A 20,619-nucleotide genomic window follows, 5' to 3' on the forward strand; every position below is an offset into this window, starting at 1 on the left:
AGCTGAGCTGTCTGAGTGAAGGCGAGCAGGCAGAGGAGGAGGGTACAACGGCTACACGCGAACGCGCATATGTCCCCTTTAAAGGGACTATTTGTAACTTTGTACGCGCATAAATGTAGCGGGTCGTCACACATGTGCGCTCGCATATGCGCGTTCGCGTGTAGCCGCTGTACCCTCCTCCTCTGCCTGCTCGCCTTCACTCAGACAGCTCAGCTCGCTCCACCTCTAAACGTGAACGCGCGCTCACTACACACTGCAGAAGAGTTAGTTTAGCTCTGAGAATATCTAGTGAATGTACAGGGGACGTTTGTGCAGAAATAACTGCTGCAGCTCCTCCAGACCAACAGAGGTTTTCCGTGTCTTGTGAAGTGACAGAGCTCTACAGAGATTTACGTAGTCTTCTCGTTACCGACCTGGTGCCAGTGTCTCCTCTGCTCTCTCCGGCTGCGGGCGGAGAGAGCAGAGGAGACACGCTGCAGTGTCCCGCTGCTTCAGCCTGCACTTAGGCAGGAAAAGCCAACACTAGGATCAGATCTAAATCATGTTCATGGAGAGACCTTCGTCTGGTCAGCTAACATTACTGCCAAGCAGCTGAAATATAGAGTGATATTGTGGTTTTAGCTGACTTGTGTCGCCTCACTGTTTTGAGTGATGCTCGTTCAGGTATATTGAGAGCGAGCAAGCGCGAGCCCGACGCTGACTTTCGTTGATTTCACGGCCACAGGTGTCGCTGTTAAGAAGCATTTCTGAAAGTTACAAATAGTCCCTTTAAGGCATTGTAATCTAAACTCAATACTTCTAACATAAAAGGCACAATTGGATAGGAAAGATAACTTAAATCATAAAAAATAATATAATAACAAAAATAAAAGACGGTAGAAAATAATAAAGGAACTAAAGAAATAAATGCATAAATAAATAACAAGACTGCACTCTTCCATAGTAGCTCTACAGGTCATCATCATATATGTTTCATTAGTCTTAAAGCACTGAGATGATTGTCCACAAGGTCCCCTATAATAAATCATACTGAGGCAGTTCTGAAAAACTTACAGTAGTAGAGGCTACCACAAAAAAACATATTGGACAGACAGCCAATCAAACTGCTGCATATGTTTGACAAGCATGAGTGCGGACCAATAGAATCGCTGTAAACTTGCTGGAAAGGGGGCGGGACCTAGGATTTCTTCTACGTCATCAACTCAAGGCGCTTTTGTTGTTCTTGCGGAGCAGAAAGACGGAGACAATTATATCTAATACCTTGTAAACAACCCGGAGTAAACAAAGATACCATCTCACATGCTTCAATATAACCACGACCGATGTCGTCTGGTGAAAAGCTGCGTGTTTGTGGTAGTAAAGTAGCTCCTCACTGAGCTGCTAGCTGTAGCTCCTCAGGAGGGAGTCCGCGGTCCGGATTGGAGCTCCGGGAAGAAGAGGTGACATATCCGCTGTAGCTGGGATGTCCTGACGGAAGTTGGGAAAACATGTATTTCACAGTCCCGCCTGGAGTCGTGGCACTATAAACCCGGAGTATGGTGTTCGTGTGACTGATATTGATGATTTAATGGTGGTTTGTAACAGTTCAACGTGCCAAGTGTAGCGGAGTTAGCCACCACGGAGCTAACGTTACGTAGCAACCCAGGAGGAAGACCGTTTAAAATGGCGGAGGGTTCTTCGGCCCTCGTCTTCACGCTGCTGAGTCTGAGTGTGAGTGTGAGTGGTCTCTGGGCTCTGGAGGCTTGTCCCGCTCCTTGCTCCTGTTTAAAAGGACAAGATGAGGTCCGCATCTTGGACTGTAACAGGAGACGCATGTCCACTGCTCCTGTGGACCCACCAGACTGGATAACACAAGTGTAAGTACACAAACTGAATCCACAGCACTGATTTGTTGCTGCTCCACCAAAGGGGTGCACACAGAGACATGCTGTGGGTGCACACATATAGACATGCTGTGGGTGCACACATATAGACATGCTGTGGGTGCACACATATAGACATGCTGTGGGTGCAGCATAACATAACATACCAAGAAACAACATTTTACAAACAAAACTATTTAATTTATGTTAAATTGTACTGTAATAGTACTAGTAATTGGTTAGTTTGTATTACTTCTGTTTGCCAGAAGGGGAATGGGCTACTTAAAAATACTTCTTAACATTAATGCATCTGTATTAAAAAAATTATAATAACGTCATGCATAATAATAAATCATAATAATTCTGTACTTTTACTAAGTAGGATTTAAATGCAATACTTTACTTATGATGGAGTATTTTTTAGATGGTTTTATGTGTTTTTTATTCAAGTAAAGGATGTGCTATTAATTATTTCTTGAAACTCTGATATAGCATTTACTTATCTTTACTGACAATATATTATTATATATATACTTAGCAAATCTAATTCTCAAATTCATTCACATAATACTAGACAGGTTAATCATCTTCACCTGGACATGGCCAGTCCTCCCTCAGATATCGAGGTGTACAAATATGGAAAATCAAAATACCTGTTATCAAGAGCTCGTTATCCTTAGAACATTTTAAAAAGAAATTATCATCACATTTAATTCATGATGTCTAATTATCTTTTGATATGTTTAGATATATTTTCTTTTTGTATGTTCTGTTTTTTGTATGTATTTCAATGTTTTTATTGGATTGTTTTCCACTGTTTGGTTGTTTTTTTTGCACAACACTTCTTCTTGTTGTTTAACTTTTGTTGTATTTTTAAAATTATGTTAGTTTAGATCTTTCTTCCTTTTTTGTTATTGTTTTTTTTTTCTGGGGTTGGTGGGAGGTCCTTTGTATAAGCCTGTGGCTTCCTGGCCTCTCCTGACACAGTTCTGTTTTTTTTGCAGTTTTATATATGTGCAAATAAATAAATCAATTTAGATGAACATTTAGTCACTTCTAATTCAATTGATAAGACATTACTGGGAGAAGTTTTTATGTGATTTGGTTTGTTTTAGGACATAACGTTAGGTTAATTGCATATTTTCCTTATTTTAATAATGAATACATCAGTGATCATCACATCCAAACTAATTTATTCAGTCACTATATAATATATAAACCTAACAGAATTTAGATTTGACAGTTTATTAGGGACACCTAACTAAAATTAATGCAATACAACAGCCCTGCAATTCATCCTACCTTCATGAAGGTTATAATATTCAGCTTTTCTAGAGAGGTGTTGACTCACATTATTTATAATATTTAGTCTACTTTTATTAATGTAATACAAAATCCCTCTCAATGTAATACAGTCCAACAGATTACAGCCTCCTAAATGAAATAAAACTAATCATCACTTTTCTAAAACTGTTTTAGCAAAGGTAACGGGGCATTATAACCTTCATTATGGTAGCATTTGTTGCTGTGCTGTTGAATTGGAGTGCATTAGTTTACTAGGTGTCCCTTATAAACTGAAAACTGAATGGAAGTATCAAGCCGTGGTGAACCTGAGTAAATTGCTCAGAATTCCTAGAACGTTTGGGAGCGAGTTGTATAATCCATGATCTGACTGATGCAAAGGATTTTAATGTTTTTCAGCAGTTCTTTTTAAATATTATACTAATGTTCTTTTGAATTTTATTTCAGCACCATGAATCACAATGAGCTGACTGCCTTTCCCTTCCTTGGAGATGTTTCCTCAAATATCACCTCGCTGTCATTGTAAGTATAAAATCCCCTTCAGGTTTTCTAGCCTCTCCTGTCACTACTCAAACAAATACTCAAAATAAGTCTTGCCTCCTTTTATGTTCTTCTTTCTTTATATGCTTCTCCTCACGTTTATTTGAGTATACCATAGACGACATAGTATGTCATGGTAATCCGTGTCATTATGACTTTGAAAACTAATACCTGTCATATTTTTTTATACGATTCAGAGTTCACAACCGGATCTCAGAGTTGTCGATGCATCAGCTGCTGCCATACGTTTCCTTGGAGACGCTGGACCTGACATCTAACTCCATCTCTGAGCTCAAAGCTGGATCCTTCCCCTCCATGCAGCTGAAATATCTGTAAGTAATCATCTTCAGTTAACCTTTTTTTCATCAAGGAAGGTAAGAACAAAGTGTCACAAGTTGAAATTAAAATAAAATAATACTAGAAAACTCTGTCAAGGCTGCATAATACTGCACAAATATTGTATTTTGATAGTAGAACATATCTAGGATCTAATCTAATGTAAACAGTTGTAGAGTAACTGATAGTATAAAAGGGAGAACGGGCTCTGTATAATACAACAGTGACATAGCAGCTATGGCTGAGCACAAAAGACACCTTGTTTGGATCAGTTTGTTGTTTGTAAGGAATCATCTTATTTTCTGTGGATATTCACATGCAGTAGATGTAACTACAGAGCAAACAGTCTTCTCCTTCTTGATTTTGCTCTAATGTTTCTGCTCTTTTATCTCAAAGGAATTTGAGTAATAACAAGATCAGCGTCCTCGAGCCTGGCTGCTTTGAAAACATCTCCAGCTCCCTGCTGGTGCTGAAGCTGAACAGGAACAGATTAGTAGCTCTGCCATCTAAAGTCTTCAAACTTCAACAGCTTCAGTTCCTGTAAGTATTGCATGATGGGTTTTGGTGCAAAACCAAAATCATTTGTTAAGAATTTAACAGTTGATAGTTGGCAGACAAATCTGTGGATTTTAATTCTGTTGTAACAGCTCTGGCTGAATTGACTGTAAATCCAATTTAATATATTCCAGTGACTCTAGTTTCTTTTGGTATAAATGTTCTTTGTTGAAGGAAGCTGATATTTACTCTTATTGCAGTGAAATGAAGCGTAACAAGATCAAGATAGTGGACAGTCTGACATTCAAAGGGATGGACTCGCTGAGGTCACTGAAGATGCAGAGGAACGGCATCACTAAGCTCATGGATGGAGCCTTTTTTGGACTAAACAACATTGAAGAACTGTAAGTACAGTGTTGTAGACTCTTCTTTAAAGTGATATTAAACAGCATGTTCATCAGCAATTGTGGAACAGTAAAGTGCAACAACATTTTAAAGTAGCTATAAAGAGGTCTGTAAATGTAGGTGGGGTTAGGTGGGGACCAGTCATGTTGTTAGCTAGGATTCTTCTGGCAGATTTGTCAGTAAAATAAAACAATTTATGTAATTACTAGGGCTGTACTTGTTTGAATCAAATCTAATTTGGCTTTTTCGACTCTTGGTTCCTTGTTTCTTTTATTCCTATAGACTATCTGGCAATCCAAAAATCCATTGGGTGTTTCAATGTTGATTTCGACCACATTAACATAGCCATATGCGGCCCGCCACAGTTTCATAGTGAACTGAAAATATCTTTACACTTCTCAACGGGTGGGGTTCGAGGAATCTGCCCCGGGGATTAGATTACGCGGGTCAGGGAAGGCCGCTCGGTGTGGGAAGAGGATGCCCTTGTGGGACCTTTCTCCGGTGCTGGATGGGCCTCGCCGGGTGCATTTCCTCAGTGGCCGTGTGCCATGACCGACTCTAGGTCGCCTTGAAAAGGCCCGGGGTGAAGGTGGTTGGTGGGTCCCGCCGTGAGCTTTACAGCACCCCTTGTCTGAACCTTGCCGCTTCCAGGGACAGTGGTCTTAGTGCTCGCTGCGCCCTCTTCGGGCGAGGGACTGAACCCCCTTCTCCCGGCGTGACTGTCAACCAGGGTGGACTGTCCTCAGTGCATGTCTGCGGTGATGTCGGCAACCCACCCGACCCGTCTTGAAACACAGACCCGTGATTATTTTTACCGTGTCATCACCATTCATATCTATAGGTTACAACCAATGTCTTTATGATTAAATTGTCTACTAGAGCACAAAGTTCTTCATAGATCTAGCCTCTTAAAAATTGTTGTTTGTTAATGTAATTTTGTTTATCCCATCTGTGTCTCAGAGAGCTCGAGCACAACAACCTAACGGAGGTCAACAAAGGCTGGCTGTACGGACTGCGCATGCTGCGTATCCTGCGGGTCAGCCAGAATGCTGTCGGCATCATCCGACCAGACGCCTGGGAGTTTTGCCAAAAGCTGGAGGAACTGTGAGTGTGTTTTGCTTCATAGCTAAAATCCCCACGCAGCTAAGAGTCCCCACTTTCTTTCATCAGCCCTGGGCTCTGAAATTCATCTGCCTGCTCAGAGGACTTAGTGTTATCTTGCTGCGGTACTGTTGGGTGTCTGGAGCTGATTCAGTGCTGTCTTGCCTCTGGTGGATGTGTTTTTTGTTTTTTTTAAACATTTTGTAAAAATGCCTAATTTTGGAGTATCATTCTTGAATTAACATACGAAACTGGTGTTAAATAAGGACATTGTTTTAAACTAATCTTTCTCATATTTCTGGTTGTTTTGTGCAGAGACTTGTCCTTCAATCATCTGACTAGACTCGAGGAGACGGCCTTCGTAGGATTAGGTCTCCTGGACAGCCTGAACCTCGGAGAAAACTCCATCAGCCACTTGGGAGAGGGAGTATTCAGTGGCCTGGCAAGTCTGCGCACCCTGTAAGTGCTACGCCTCAAAGAAATCTGTCTGAAATATGAGTTACCTATTTGATCTAACAAATGTTATTAAGCACAGTATGCAAAATATAACCCTCCTGACATGTTCTTGGCTCTGTGCATTCTTATCAAGGCTGCTCACAACAGTAGGTCCGTGTTTGTTTCACTCTTCATGTGTAGTACTAGTCCTGTCTTGAATACACTCCCCAAGTAATCCTAAGTAGTTTGGAGAAACAACAGTAGAAATTGCCAGTATTTAAAGTCTGCATCCTCTAATATAGTCTTTGTTGCGTTCTGATGTTAGTCGTCTGTTTAGTCTTAGATCAAACCACCCTATGCGTAATTACCATTGAATCTTTTTTCTCTTGGTTTCGTGTCCTCTGTCTTACCCTTCACTGTGGGCTTCATGCAGATTTCAAATGAGTTGAAACATGAAACATCTACAGGAGTGTTCTGCTCACTCACAGGAGAAGCAAGCATAGGTGTCTCACTTGACATTTTAAAGCACTGGGAGCTTTATAACCCTGTGCAATAATATCACAGATTTCTAAATTGAATATTTGAGAGGCAATATACTGTTAGTGCTGAGTGTTCCATGTAAACCATGTACCGTATAGAAGGTTGTTGTAATAATATTGTGCAGGGGAGAAAATAAACGGGTCTCCACACTGTTGCTGAGCCAGAGGCCGAGAGATGAAGGTTGATAGAATCGTCAGTGTGGGTAGAGCAAGGCTTCTTCTGGTCTGGGATTTGAGTTTGTTTGCTTTTTAATATTTCATCAAGCAGGGATGAAATAATATCAATATATATATATATATATATATATATATATATATGATGCACAACATTTCGGTGTCTACCGAGCATATCAACAAATAACACAGCAGCTAAAATTTGTGTGCTTGCAGAATATTAGATGGCAGTTCTGAACCATATTAACACCACCAAAGCTTTGTAAATATTGTGTAGCTAAGGCTCAGAATATCAGCCTAAAGCCGGGTTTCTACCAAAAAGTTTGTGGTAATTTTAGTCCCAGGACTACTTTTCAAGGAACTAAAAGGTTCCTTCAGCAGTCTAAAGACCTGCGTAGATTAGGCAAATTAGTCCACTGACAACACGACATGGGACGAGGGCTGCTGGTGGTCGCAGCGGTAAATACACTTTGCAGCCTGCAGTTCATTGTGCCGGCCCGTTTATTTGAAAATATGTTGAAAAGATATAAACGTTAGGATTTGTCTCCCTGCGACGACATGTACTGCTGCATAGTATTTACTGATGCACGTTGGATGTAATGAAGGAAATGCAGAGGAGGAAAAAAAACACCTGCAGAGAAATGCTCGCCCCTCATTCTAAAATGGTCCTAAATCGATACCAGAGTACTGCCTTGTTTTATGAATGAAGTGGTACACGAGTTGAAGCTGTGGCGCTGTGTGTGGTTCACTACTCTGTGACGGTTTCTTTACCTTTAGAAAGTACTATCCCCCTGACCAGGGCCTTTTTGGTGGTAAAAAGTCCCCGAAAAATGTCCCCTGAACATAGGTTCCTAATTCCGGGAGAAAGTTCCTGCAGTCGAAAAGGGGCTTATTTGAGCAAGTATTTCTTTTTCATCATACATTTACTTGTGAGGTAAGAAGTGTTGATAAGAGAGGAAGTTGCAAACTCATTATTTGCCACGCAGACTACCGCTTTAGCCACTGAGCTGCAACGAGAAAGGGGGTCATAATTGGGAGCTTGAACCATCCGGGGAGCTTTCATGAGAAAGTGGAATCGGCGAGCGCTGAAGTTCTTTCAGAGGTGGCCAGGCATGAGGAAAGAGAAACAAAAAGAGCCCATGACCGTGCTGTAAACACAAGGCCTCTCTGTGTTTCCAGTGGACCCATGAACTGCCCCAGTGCTAAACAGAGCCAATTAATTTCCCCTCATCAGAACAGCAGGGGCAGCGAACTGTGACACACTGTGGAAGTGCGGTGTCTCAGTCTGACAGCCACAGTGGAGATAGTTTTGTAGGACGAATCATCACATCTTAAGTCTTATGTAGTGTGTGTTTAATATCTAAAATGTGACTCTTCGTTTTTCAGAGATATCCGGAATAATGAAATCTCCTGGGCCATTGAAGACTCCATTGGTGTGTTTGATGGGATGAAGAAGCTGAACACACTGTAAGGACACTTGGACTTGGACACACAGGATTGTACATATATATAGACAGATGGGACATGTTTTGATTCAATATATAATACTGTACATGTTTGTAAAATATCTTTAATTTAGACAAATATAGGTGCATTTTAATTTCAGCATCAGTCTTCCAGAGATTTGAGAATGCTCCTCATGTTTACTCTAACTTGCATTTAAAGACTTTTGCAATGTCTCAATTTAGCCAAATGAATAAAAGCTGCTAACACAGTGGTTCCAGTGTGCAGTAAACTGTTACCCAGGAGCAGGTTTTGTGACAACTGTTTTTTTACTGAGCATCATATTAAATCTTTTTATTTTACAGCATCATACAACGGAACAAAATCAAATCAATCACTAAGAAAGCGTTTGACGGCCTGGAGGAGCTGGAGCACCTGTGAGTAAAACCACCGCACACCCCTGTTCCTCCACAGGGTTGTACTTGTGTCTCAGAAGCATCTCTTGTTATTGTTGAATGATTAAAGATAGCAGTGGGCTTTTTTTTATTTTTTACCACTGCTGTTGTTGTCTTATGCTTGTGAAATGGGATGACATTTTGATCAAACCACATTGTAGGTGTGTCTAATCCGTATTTCTGGCCACTCTACAGAGACCTCAGCAAGAATGGCATCATGTCGATACATCCCGAGGCGTTGTCCCATATGAAGCTCAAAGTGTTGTGAGTAGACACTAAATTAATCTTACAGCTCTCATTTGGAAGCCAGCTTTTCCCTGGGCTATTATTGTTTCTTTGACTGATTTAACAATAGTGCTTTCATTAAAAAGGGATTATGATGATTAAAGGGGACATATCATGAAAAGCTCTTTCAGTTCTTGTGTACATACATTTGGGTATCTGGAGTGCCAACCAACCCACAGACTGTGAGGCTGCCTAGATCAGAAAGCATGTGATTCAACAATCCATTCCGATTTGGCTCCCCTTCCTCCATACCGCCCACAGCTTGAGGACTACCTTTGTTAAGGTGCACCATATTTTTTTTGCAAACCAAACTGGACTTTTTCGAGACGGGGTCTTAGAGAGACAGGCGCCAAAACGGAGAAAAATAATGTTTTTTGAACATTAAAGCATGTAAATATGTATGAACCTGAAAATGAACATGATATGTCCCCTTTAAGTAATACTACAATTAAAGGACATTGGCATTTAAATTGTCATTATATGTAAGAGATAATGTACAGCAAGCCGGTCATTGTTGTGAAATAAATCCCGGGAGGGCGATGCCGCAACCCGACGCGGAGACGCGAGCTGTACATTGTCCCGCTTATTACACGGCTGGATGGATAAGATCACTGTTACTTTACTTTTGAGCCTTTCACCCTAGTTTTTAGTGACAACGTTTAAAAATATGTGTAATTGCTTCATCAGTCATTAGATTGTTGGACAGTTGGACAAGCAGAGATTTTTGATTCAGCTTTTGAGTCGCAGCGTCATCATCATCATCATCTGTTTTATTAGAACAGCTGTCTCTCCTGCCTGTGAGGACAGATCATGGAAATGTTAAGTCTCTTGCCTTTTTGATGTTTTGATCAGCCAATCTTAGGAGATGCCCCAGCAGCAGCTCAGAAAAATATTTATCATGACAGTAGTCATATCCTGTTATTAATTAGTCTGCTGCTTTAATAGAATATAGCACTATTTGGTGAGTGGGTGGATAAAGTGGCTTTACCTGATAACTTTGCTAGAGGTACATAATGGCTACACCCTTGTCATTAAGATTTATTTTAGGATTAAGTATATTAAAGCATGGTTCTGGAGGCATTGTTAGCAGTGAATCCATGTTTCCTGTCTTTAAGATCATTTAAAGGTTGCTTTCACACCTGTAATTCAGTTCACATGGTTGTTTTTTTTGTCTCTTGCTGACTGGTTTGAAAATGAGAACCCACAATAGACCAGTTTTTGTCCCTTTTTTGTGGGGGGGGGGGGGGGGGGGGGGCAGGTGGTCTTTAGGGGAAAACCTTCATTTCAAGCGAGTTTTCTTTTCTAAAAGGGTAAATCATAAATCTCTTTCTGAAACGTTAACAAACACATCCTGGGAATTCATATTCATTTGTACAGTGGGTTCATCTCCTCCTTTTATCTCTGCAGCAGTTTGATGATTCCAACTAATTTTACAATGACTCATCTCACGCTTCCTCAATTACCTCTCTGTTCTCAGTGTCCTGAACACGAGCAGCCTGCTGTGTGACTGCCACATGCAGTGGCTGGGGCCTTGGCTGACTGACAGACAGTTCCAGCAGTCTGTCTCCGCTATCTGTGCTCATCCTGCCAGTCTACTCGGTCACAATGTCCTGTCCGTCAGCCCCGAAGAGTTTGTTTGTGGTCAGTCCCATTCTTTTTTCTTTTTTTTTTAAGTATTGTCTGATCCAATATAGGTTCACACAACACAGTGGAAAATGTTTGTTGGTGTAAACTTTATTTTTATAACCAGTTGCAATATGAATTTTCTAACTTAGAAAAAAAAATCACATTTCCTGTCCCTGCTCCTCCACAGATGATTTCCCCAAGCCTCAGATCACAGCTCACCCAGAGACATACGTGGCGCTGCGGGGGAACAATGTGACTCTGAGCTGCGTCGCGTCCAGCAGCAGCGATTCGCCAATGTCCACAGCTTGGCGGAAGGACGGGGAGGTGCTGTATGATGCAGAAGTGCAAAACTTCGCCCGTTACCAGGAGGGAGAGCTGATCTACACCACTGTGCTCCACCTCCTCAATGTCAACTTCACGGATGAGGGGCGCTACCAGTGTGTGGTGTCCAATCACTTTGGCTCCAACTACTCCAACAGGGCCAAGCTGACTGTGAATGGTGAGGATATTGGTCAAAGAATGTGATTGATAACTATGAGTTGGGCTCATATGTTTTTCCGCAGTCTTTTACTTTCTTTAAGCCATAAGGTGCTAGTCTTGCCTCTATACAATACACTTAGTTCTGGTACGGCTCATATAATTTTATATCTATATTTTATATCCTTCCCACTAATGATGTTGCCTTGTCTTTCAGAGCTGCCATCCTTTCTGAAGACTCCCATGGATCTGACAATCCGGACTGGGACTATGGCCAGGCTGGAGTGTGCTGCTGAAGGCCATCCGTCACCCCAGATTGCTTGGCAGAAGGACGGAGGCACCGACTTCCCGGCTGCCCGGGAGCGCAGGATGCACGTGATGCCAGATGACGACATCTTCTTCATCGCTAACGTGAAGACCGAAGACATGGGAGTGTACAGCTGCACGGCTCAAAATGCAGCTGGCAGCCTGTCTGCAAATGCTACTCTCACCGTCCTGGGTGAGTCAACCACCTGATCAACAGAGCGTGTTACTGATGTTTTACTACTGGGTCATCTCAGCTGAGTCACTCTGCTCAAATTGGACTGCTCATTTATGTCTGTCACTCATTACTCACCTTTGTTTTTTTTGTGTTTCCTCATCTGCAATTTTAACTAATGACGATGCAAATGCAAACCTTATACCATGTCCATGGAGAATACTTCAGTCTGGCTGGATGGAGCATCTCTTGCACAACTTACATCTTAATAACTGTGCTTCTGAGACTTAATTTAAGCTGTTCACTGGAATATAATCAATGACTCAAGGCTTAAAGCCCCCCTCCTGCCAGTTTTACTTCCTGTTTTTTGGTCAACGTTCTTTCTCAAGAATGGGGGTGTGGTTAATAGTCAGATGTAATTCATTACCACAGAAACCAGATTTCATCATTTTTCAACCCAGTTTAGATGGATTTACTGTTTATCCGAACACAAATGAGACAAGAATTAGCACAACGCACCGACTCCCTTTCACTCGCTCTCTTCTTTACCGTCTTTTCCTGGTGAGGCCGCACGCTGGCCACAGCACGCCAGAGGACAGATAGACATGTTGCTGAGGTCCATTTGAAATGAAGTTTTGGGACGTTTTGGAGGTGCACCGTCAACCTGCTACTCTGTGATTCGTTTATATCTCTAATGGGACTTTTCTCTTGTTTTCTCTTGAGTTGACAGTTGTGCGCTCCCTGTTGTCTGGACCTGTCAGAGGCCGGCAAACCGCCAAAACGGCATCGGCTGCTTTCTGTTAATTTGTCTCCGGCAGGAGGAGACGGTAAAGAAGAGAGCCAGTGAGAGAGACAGTCAGGGTGTTGAGTTAATTCTGCTGGTGGGATTTCATGTAGACTAATCCACTGCATTAATTGCACCCGTTCTCGGCACACACAAATGCCGTTCTGAAAATCAACACACTAAACTAAGGTGGAGGAAACTAAAAAATGAAATTAAAATCCTCAGTTAGCTAATAAACAGATGATAACGGATGATGTATGACTTGCAGCTTCTACTATAATCATACATCATATTCCCATTTTACCAACAACCTTCTTTTTTTTGAGCACAAAATTAAGTTATTTTTCAAAAGAAATTGTCAAGCAGTGTGGCTAATCAACTTAGTCAGGAAATGACTCAAATAAATATGAAATATCATCGTACTAAAAAACTTTCTCAAAATAACAAACTTGACCTTACCATACACATCCATCTGAATGGTTTGACACAAATGCCACTGGGACAATCCTTATTAAATCAAAAATCTTCTCTTCCAGAAACTCCATCCTTCATGCGGCCGCTGGAAGACAGAACAGTGGCCCGCGGTGAAACCGCCGTGCTTCAGTGTATAGCTGGAGGCAGCCCGGCCCCTCGTCTCAACTGGACCAAAGATGACGGGCCACTGGTGCTCACCGAGCGCCACTTTTTTGCCGCGGCCAACCAGCTCCTTATCATAGTCGACGCCGGTCCTGCTGATGCTGGGAAATACACCTGCATCATGTCTAATACTCTGGGAACAGAACGCGGCCACATCTACTTGGGCGTCTCACCATCGCCCAACTGTGACACCGGCACGGGATACGACCAGGACGGCTGGACCACCGTGGGTATCGTGGTGATTGTGGTTGTGTGTTGCGTGGTCGGAACCTCGCTGGTCTGGGTCATTGTCATCTATCACATGCGCAGGAAGAGCGAGGACTACAGTATCAGCAACACAGGTCAGCAGTTTAGACACAAATATGTGTGATATGAAATAAATGGGCCTTATTTGAAGCTTCACTCAATAATGTTGGCTGTTTGGAAACCATGAAATGTGATTGTGGGGACGGATTTTTGTTGTGAGGACAAGACTGTTTCACAGAACTCAATACCATCTAACAAAATGTGTCTCTGTTTGTTCCAGATGAGATGAATTTGCCAGCAGACATCCCCAGCTACCTGTCCTCTCAGGGTACTTTGTCAGAGCCTCAGGAAGGCTACAGTAACTCTGAGGCTGGCAGCCACCAGCAGCTCATGCCTCCCCTCTCCAATGGATACGTCCATAAGGGCACAGATGGTGAGTCATCTTCCTTTTAGATCTGGTGAATTCCACCATGTTTAACTCTGTAACAAACCCTTTTGTCTTTAGGACGAGGTTATTTTTACCTTTTCGTTTTCTCGTGATCAGGAATAATAATATTTTTTGAGATCTATAACACAATTTATCATGATGACAAGATAATTATGTCATGATCTTGGCTTAATAAGTATGGTTTTCTGGCATAACATAACATAAGCACAAAAAATTCTCATAGTAATCATCCATGATCTGCATATATAAGGTACGTAAGCCCGTACAAATCACTTCTGGCATGGAAAAATTGACAAAAACATTGGTTTCTTGAAATAAAATACAGGTTCTCAAATTTGATTTTAAGAATTAAAACGCCCTTGGCATTGCCGTGCCCATTAGGTTCTTGTTTCTGCTTTTGTGTTTTGGATCAGATTGTTCTGAAATGATACACTGACTAATTAACATGTATGTCCCAGGTGTGTGTTATGGAGACACAGGCAGCGAGGTGGAAACTGAGGGGAACGGCATGCTGCACTGCAGGGTGGGCTCTCTGTTCACTGGCCGGAGCAGCTTCCACCCTGGAGAGCCCCGTGACGGACTAGCTGGACTCCCCACAGGTTAGTGTCATCTACACACAAGTAGCTACGTGGTTTTTATTGATTTTTAAAGGATTAGATTTTGTCTGCATTCTTGGTGTTCAGCTCAGAGTTCATTTTTTTCTATGCCTATATTATGTAAATTTTGATATAATGACATTTGAACTATTTCAATAAGAGCATACTACTGTAAATAATCAGGTCAGGATGCTAGTAACAGTTTCAGCAGTACGAGCACATTATGATGGACACAGCGCGCCCACCAAAAAACACCACTAATAATAATAAACTTTATTTATATGGCACCTCTTATACACAAAAAGCAGCTCAAAATGCTTTTACAAAACTGAAAAGTAAAAGAGCAGACAATTAAGACTTGATTAACAGCTAAAATGTTGAAATACTAAACAGCTACTACATAACAGTTATGTTATAACAAAAAATGTCTTCAGTATGTTTTGTATGCAGATCCCCAATTTTTAAATTTGAAATGAAATTCCAGGTCCCAAAAAACAGCTTTGAAAGTGTATGAAAAACAAATTCCAAAAGAAATTAATACAGATTATAGTTGTTTTACATGTAACAAATATACTGTGAGAATAATCGCAATTAATCAGGTTTTTAAATGTACTTGAGAGGCTTCTTCCCAGCCACGTTCAGCATACAGCACGCTGGCCGAGTCTCAAAATGAAACCAATGTCTTGAAAAACAAACATAAAGAGAGTAACACTTATCATGCTTACTCTTTCTTGCCAGGTGGCGCAGGCCCGCTGGTCATCTGCTCCGACTGCTACGACAACGCCAACATCTACTCTCGCACACGGGAGTATTGCCCCTACGCCTACCTGGGGGAGGACGACCCGCTGGACAAGACTCTACCAGACCTGAAGGAGGGCTTCAGTGAGCATGCCCAGCACAAGGACACGACCCTGGAGAGCCTCATTAGCAACCTGGACTCCACCGACTTTCTCACCTCACACGACAAAAGGTTGAGCAGCCACACTCCCCCGGAGCACTACGCTAATGGTGAGACTTGGAAACAGAAATTTTACCTGTTAGAGCAAGGTGGTGACACCAACAATGCTAAACAAATCAATAAAGGACTTCTCAAAAAGTAAATAAACCCAACATCTCCAACACCTCGGGCAGTTGATCGTCTTCGTGCACACACTTTTTAAATAACATACTTTCTAATCTTTAGCCTTGGGGGGAAGGTATCACATTTTTGAGTATGAGTAATTGTTAAAACAAGTTTGTGTTTGGGAATCAGTTAGTGGGAAATGATATGTATGTAGGCATCTAATTCTTGTGTTTTACTGTCTCTACAGACTCTCTTAGCAGGTCCTTCTGGGGAGAAGTGGAAGATCCGTCCTCCAAACCCCAACCAGGCGCGTCCCAGCACCCAGTGACAGTACACAGGACACCACCTCTGGCCTCCACTGCCGACGGGGCGGAGGAGCAGAGCGATGCAGAGGCGGACTGTTTTCCCAGCCAATGCACACAGGACCACAGAAGTGCCTCTAACAGGACTAACCCTCAGGAGCACCCTGCTCCCACATAGGTCCTCATACTCCGCCCACGTTCTGCCTCGGACACTCCTCATTGCTGCAACACCCCACCCCCTCACCCTCTCTTCACCCACTACCTCCAAAGAGACTCCTCACATTCTGCCAAAGATGCTCTCTTGTATGTTTACATTCCCCTTTCACTCAAGAGGACATAACTAACGGTCTCCGCTGTGGAGAGACCGCCGTGTCAGGCTGGAGGAACGGACCAGTGATTGAATTTACCTCCTACTTGACACCTCCACCTCTGCAGGAACCTTTTTCTCCCACGTCCTCCATTCTCCTTTTGTTCTCTTCTCTCTAGAGAAAGCTATGAATGTATGCTTTTAAAGAGCCATGTCGGAGGCTGCCGCGAGAGAAGGCGTAGACATTGTCGAATCTTAACGAGCCCTCTCCTCCGCTCCGTTCACTGCTGAGATTTTCTCTCATCATTCCTGGTACAGACACCTGTTGGAGCAGACTTTGGTAGAAATTACAAACCACCTATTCCCAAGTTGGGAGGTTCAAACAGGTGGCACTTGCAGTTCCCTGACCAGCAGTTCGTGGTTAATATCGGAAAGAACATTGAAGACATGCGTCCCACATTCCCACAGCCATCCCGACTGACTCAAAGCTATGCTATCTGGTATCTTGTTATGCAAATCCCAGAGACAGTGACACCAAAATGTGGTGTATATTATGAATATATATGAATATATCCTATATCATCTATCTGTTTTTGTCCTATGTCAAACGCAATTCCTTCATTTTTATGTGTTTGTAATGAGAAGCAGTTTGGGGAGAAAGCGTAACATGTTTTTTTGCACATGTGACAATCATGGTTTTGCTGGCTATTTTCTCATGGTTGTCTATCTGATGGCCTTTTAAACAAGCATTCTCAGTAACCTCGATCAGGTGACATTATGGCTTATATATATATATATATATATATACTATATATATACACACAGTATGCACTGATTTGTTTTTCCCCTTTTATTATACTTTACAGGCACTTAATTTAATGCTGGTAAACTTTATTATGCAGTGCGCATGCCGTTTTACATTGTGAGGATTCATCATCACAGTTTTATCTCAAAACGTTCCTGATCCTTCCGTAGATATCGATTTAAGCCGAGGTTTTCACTTGGGACTGTGAAAAATGAGAATGTATTGTATTATTTTATACATGTGTGTATGTATGTTTGTGTAAATAAGGCTAGTAATCTATTAAATTCCATGTGCTACTAGTCCGTTTGCAGAGAGGTTTGAGACATAAGCTGCAGTAATTTTAAGCTTCATTCATTTTAAGTCTTTATTGACCCAGCCGTTTTACCTGTTTGTTCAGGTAACAAGACATTTTCCTCCTAACTGAAAGATAGTACTTAAACAGCTGCCAGCTTCAGCAAAATGTACTGTTTCCGAAAAGGTAAATGCCTCTCGTGTAAAAGATCATCAGCTTCGATGTCACGAGTCGTCCTTAAAAATTCCTCTTGATTATTGCACTTCAGAGATGTGATTTGGCTTTCTTTGTGACTCTCAGAAAACTCCTATTTGCTCAATATATGTAGTAAATTGCACTCAGTTGTCGGTTTATTAAGTACACCTAGCTAAAAGTAATGCAGTCTAATAGACTCTTTCACAGTTGTAAATGTAAACATTCCAAATGTGTCCCAGTTTATTTCCTGTTGCAATGTATGTGAATAACATGTGTGAATGCAGCGGTTAGCACTGTCACCTCACAGCAAGAAGGTCCCGAGTGTAAAACCTTTGCCAAATCAAATACGCGGATCATAAAATCTGATCTCAGATGATCCGCTGTGGCGATCCCCTAACGGGAGCAGCCGAAAGACGAACAGTGTATGCGTATGATATGGACTCAAGCTGTCGCCTCGCAATGCAATTCCGTTGAAAAAGGTCTATACAGCATTCCCTAAATAAATCCTACCTTCATGAAGGTTAAAATGTCCAGTTTTAGACAGGTGTTGGTTCAACTTTATTATCATTTTGGAGGATGTAGTTTGTGGTGCTGTTTAATTGTACTGACAGGTGTTTCTATTATTTTGTCCACCACATTTATATCAATGAGGGTAGGCTAAATGATCATAAAGTTAAATCAACACCTGAACAACTGAACATTCATGACGGTAGGATTTATTTCACTCAACTGTGCTAGGTTTAGCTTGGTGTACCGAATAATTTTGCAACTGAGTATATATCATACTCATTCTTCAAGGACTTGATGTCTGACAGCAATATTTGAAAGCTTATTTTTGTTATTGTCACGTCCGTTATGTTGATCATCACTACTGCTACATTCTGCTCTTTATTTGTATGACCAAGAACAGATGTGTCATGTTCCTGTTGTCCCTCGGTTGTAGCGGTACGCTACATTGTGTGTGTTCAGACACTAACAAATCAATGATGCTGACATGTTAATCTACAGTGCAAATGTCTGATGGTGTAGCTTGATGCTATATTATTTTAAGTGTAACATGGCCATACAAAATATCCTTACTTTATATCAATATTGCTCAAAATGGTCTACATGTGTGTTGAGCAGCAGATGGTATCGGTACACCTCAGTGGTACGTGCAGATATGAGTTGCCAATGGAAGCAGATTTTTGTTGTTTTCTGACTGTTGGCCAATTTCATGCCCCGCTTTGAGCGATTGAGGAAGTGTCAAGTCGTCCTAATGGAGCTACAACTCATCGGTTCAATATCTCCTGCCAACACAGCCTAACACAATGTGCATTAATATTGTTTTATTCTCCGAACGTCCTTTATGACTTTATACCAAAGTTTAGCAGTAAATGCTCTGGCAATATCCAATGCTGCTTTTTATTTTTTGTATCGTTGAAGTTTTTGTTTTCAATCGTATTTTTTTTGGACCTTGTTTACCTGTACATTCTGTAAAGCATGTCTAAAGAGCCTTTTTTTGTTACGTAGCCATTACTCTGACATTAAACATGAATTCTGATAATTTGGCTTTGGGTCGTGTTTATCTGCCTCGATGCCCTTCTCAGGTAGAAATAGGATAATCGCTTATGCTGTCCATTGTTTTCTTGATTGGTAATTTTGTCTGTAAAATAGTGGAAAAAGCTCATTGCAATTTCAATGTGACATATTTTAAGTGTTTGGTTTGTTTCAAAGATATTTAATTCATGATGATATTAGGGCTGTTAACGCAAATTCATTTTAATGCCACTAATTTCTTTAATGCATTAATGCAACTTGCGATTTTTAGGATGTAGCGGGCTCAGTTTTAAAGTTAGATGTGAAGATACTGGCATCATATGAAACTAAAAAACATAAGGAATCCATTGGTACCAACCATGTCATACTATCTTGTATTGAAGGAGGTTAAATAACGCTCCAAACGTGTGCTAAATTTTAGCTAGGAAAAACTGGCATGGCCATTTTCAAAGGGGTTCCTTGACTTCTGACCTCAAGATTTGTGAATGAAAATGGGTTCTATGGGTACCCACGAGTCTCCCCTTTACAGACATGCCCACTTTATGATAATCACATGCAGTTTTGGGGCAAGTCATAGTCAAGTCAGCACACTGACACACTGACAGCTGTTGTTGCCTGTTGGGCTTCAGTTTGCCATGTTATGATTTGAGCATATTTTTTATGCTGAATGCAGTACCTGTGAGGGTTTCTGGACAATATTTGTCATTGTTTTATTTTGTTAATTGATTTACAATAATAAATATATACATACATTTGCATAAAACAGCATATTTGTCCAGTCCCATGTTGATAAGAGTATTAAATACTTGACAAATCTCCCTTTAAGGTACATTTTGAATAGATAAAAAAAGTGTCATTAATTTGCGATTAATCCTGATTAAATACTTTAATCGATTGACAGCCCTAGATGATATATAACAGAGAAAGGCAGGAAACGCTCCCACTTTTGAAGCTGAAACAAGCAAATATTTTATCATGTTTGATCGTTTATCAAAAGAGTTCCTTTTCTCTCGACGATCAATAAAGTAATTTGTTTCAGATTTCAGTGATGTGTGTATTTTTACTGACAGTAGGAGGGCTTAAAGAGAAATGAGGGAAAATGTTCTTGCAGGATTTGATTTAGGTTACATGTAATTCCAGGCACAGGGGGTCTTAACCACAACATGATTTCTGGGCACACCATGGAACGATTTAAAAGGCCAAGCCATCCATAATCTGGATTTAGTCGTGCCAAGCCAACACAAAGCCAGCTAATAGGGGCCTTAAAAAACTGTTAGTGCATCATCAGTCTTGACGTTAAGAAAGAGACCTCATTTTTTAAAAAGTCCCTCCTACACAAACCCAGTGGAATACCACAGATCTGACTGTGCGTCAGTCTTTTTAAAGTGCGCAGTTTGTTTGGCTCGCCGCTCCCCATCAAAGACACGATAGCATTGTTAATCATCCTCTTACA

General features: G+C 41.3%; 1 protein-coding gene across 1 annotated transcript; it reads left to right on the forward strand.

Moving 5' to 3' along the window:
* The first annotated feature begins 1,178 nt into the window (after nt 1-1,178).
* lrig2 (leucine-rich repeats and immunoglobulin-like domains 2) lies at nt 1,179-19,173 on the forward strand. Its single transcript, XM_037774879.1, has 18 exons — nt 1,179-1,856; nt 3,612-3,686; nt 3,902-4,036; nt 4,437-4,580; nt 4,796-4,939; nt 5,901-6,044; nt 6,357-6,500; nt 8,576-8,656; nt 8,998-9,069; nt 9,283-9,351; nt 10,850-11,013; nt 11,186-11,497; nt 11,693-11,974; nt 13,274-13,714; nt 13,900-14,052; nt 14,526-14,666; nt 15,402-15,671; nt 15,974-19,173. Exons 1-18 carry the CDS (start codon nt 1,663-1,665, stop codon nt 16,204-16,206), a joined length of 3,198 nt encoding a protein of 1,065 aa, XP_037630807.1. The 5' UTR covers nt 1,179-1,662; the 3' UTR covers nt 16,207-19,173.
* The last annotated feature ends 1,446 nt before the right edge of the window (nt 19,174-20,619 follow it).

This window comes from Sebastes umbrosus, chromosome 1, assembly GCF_015220745.1.
Source record: "Sebastes umbrosus isolate fSebUmb1 chromosome 1, fSebUmb1.pri, whole genome shotgun sequence".
NCBI classification, from domain to species: Eukaryota; Metazoa; Chordata; class Actinopteri; order Perciformes; family Sebastidae; genus Sebastes; species Sebastes umbrosus.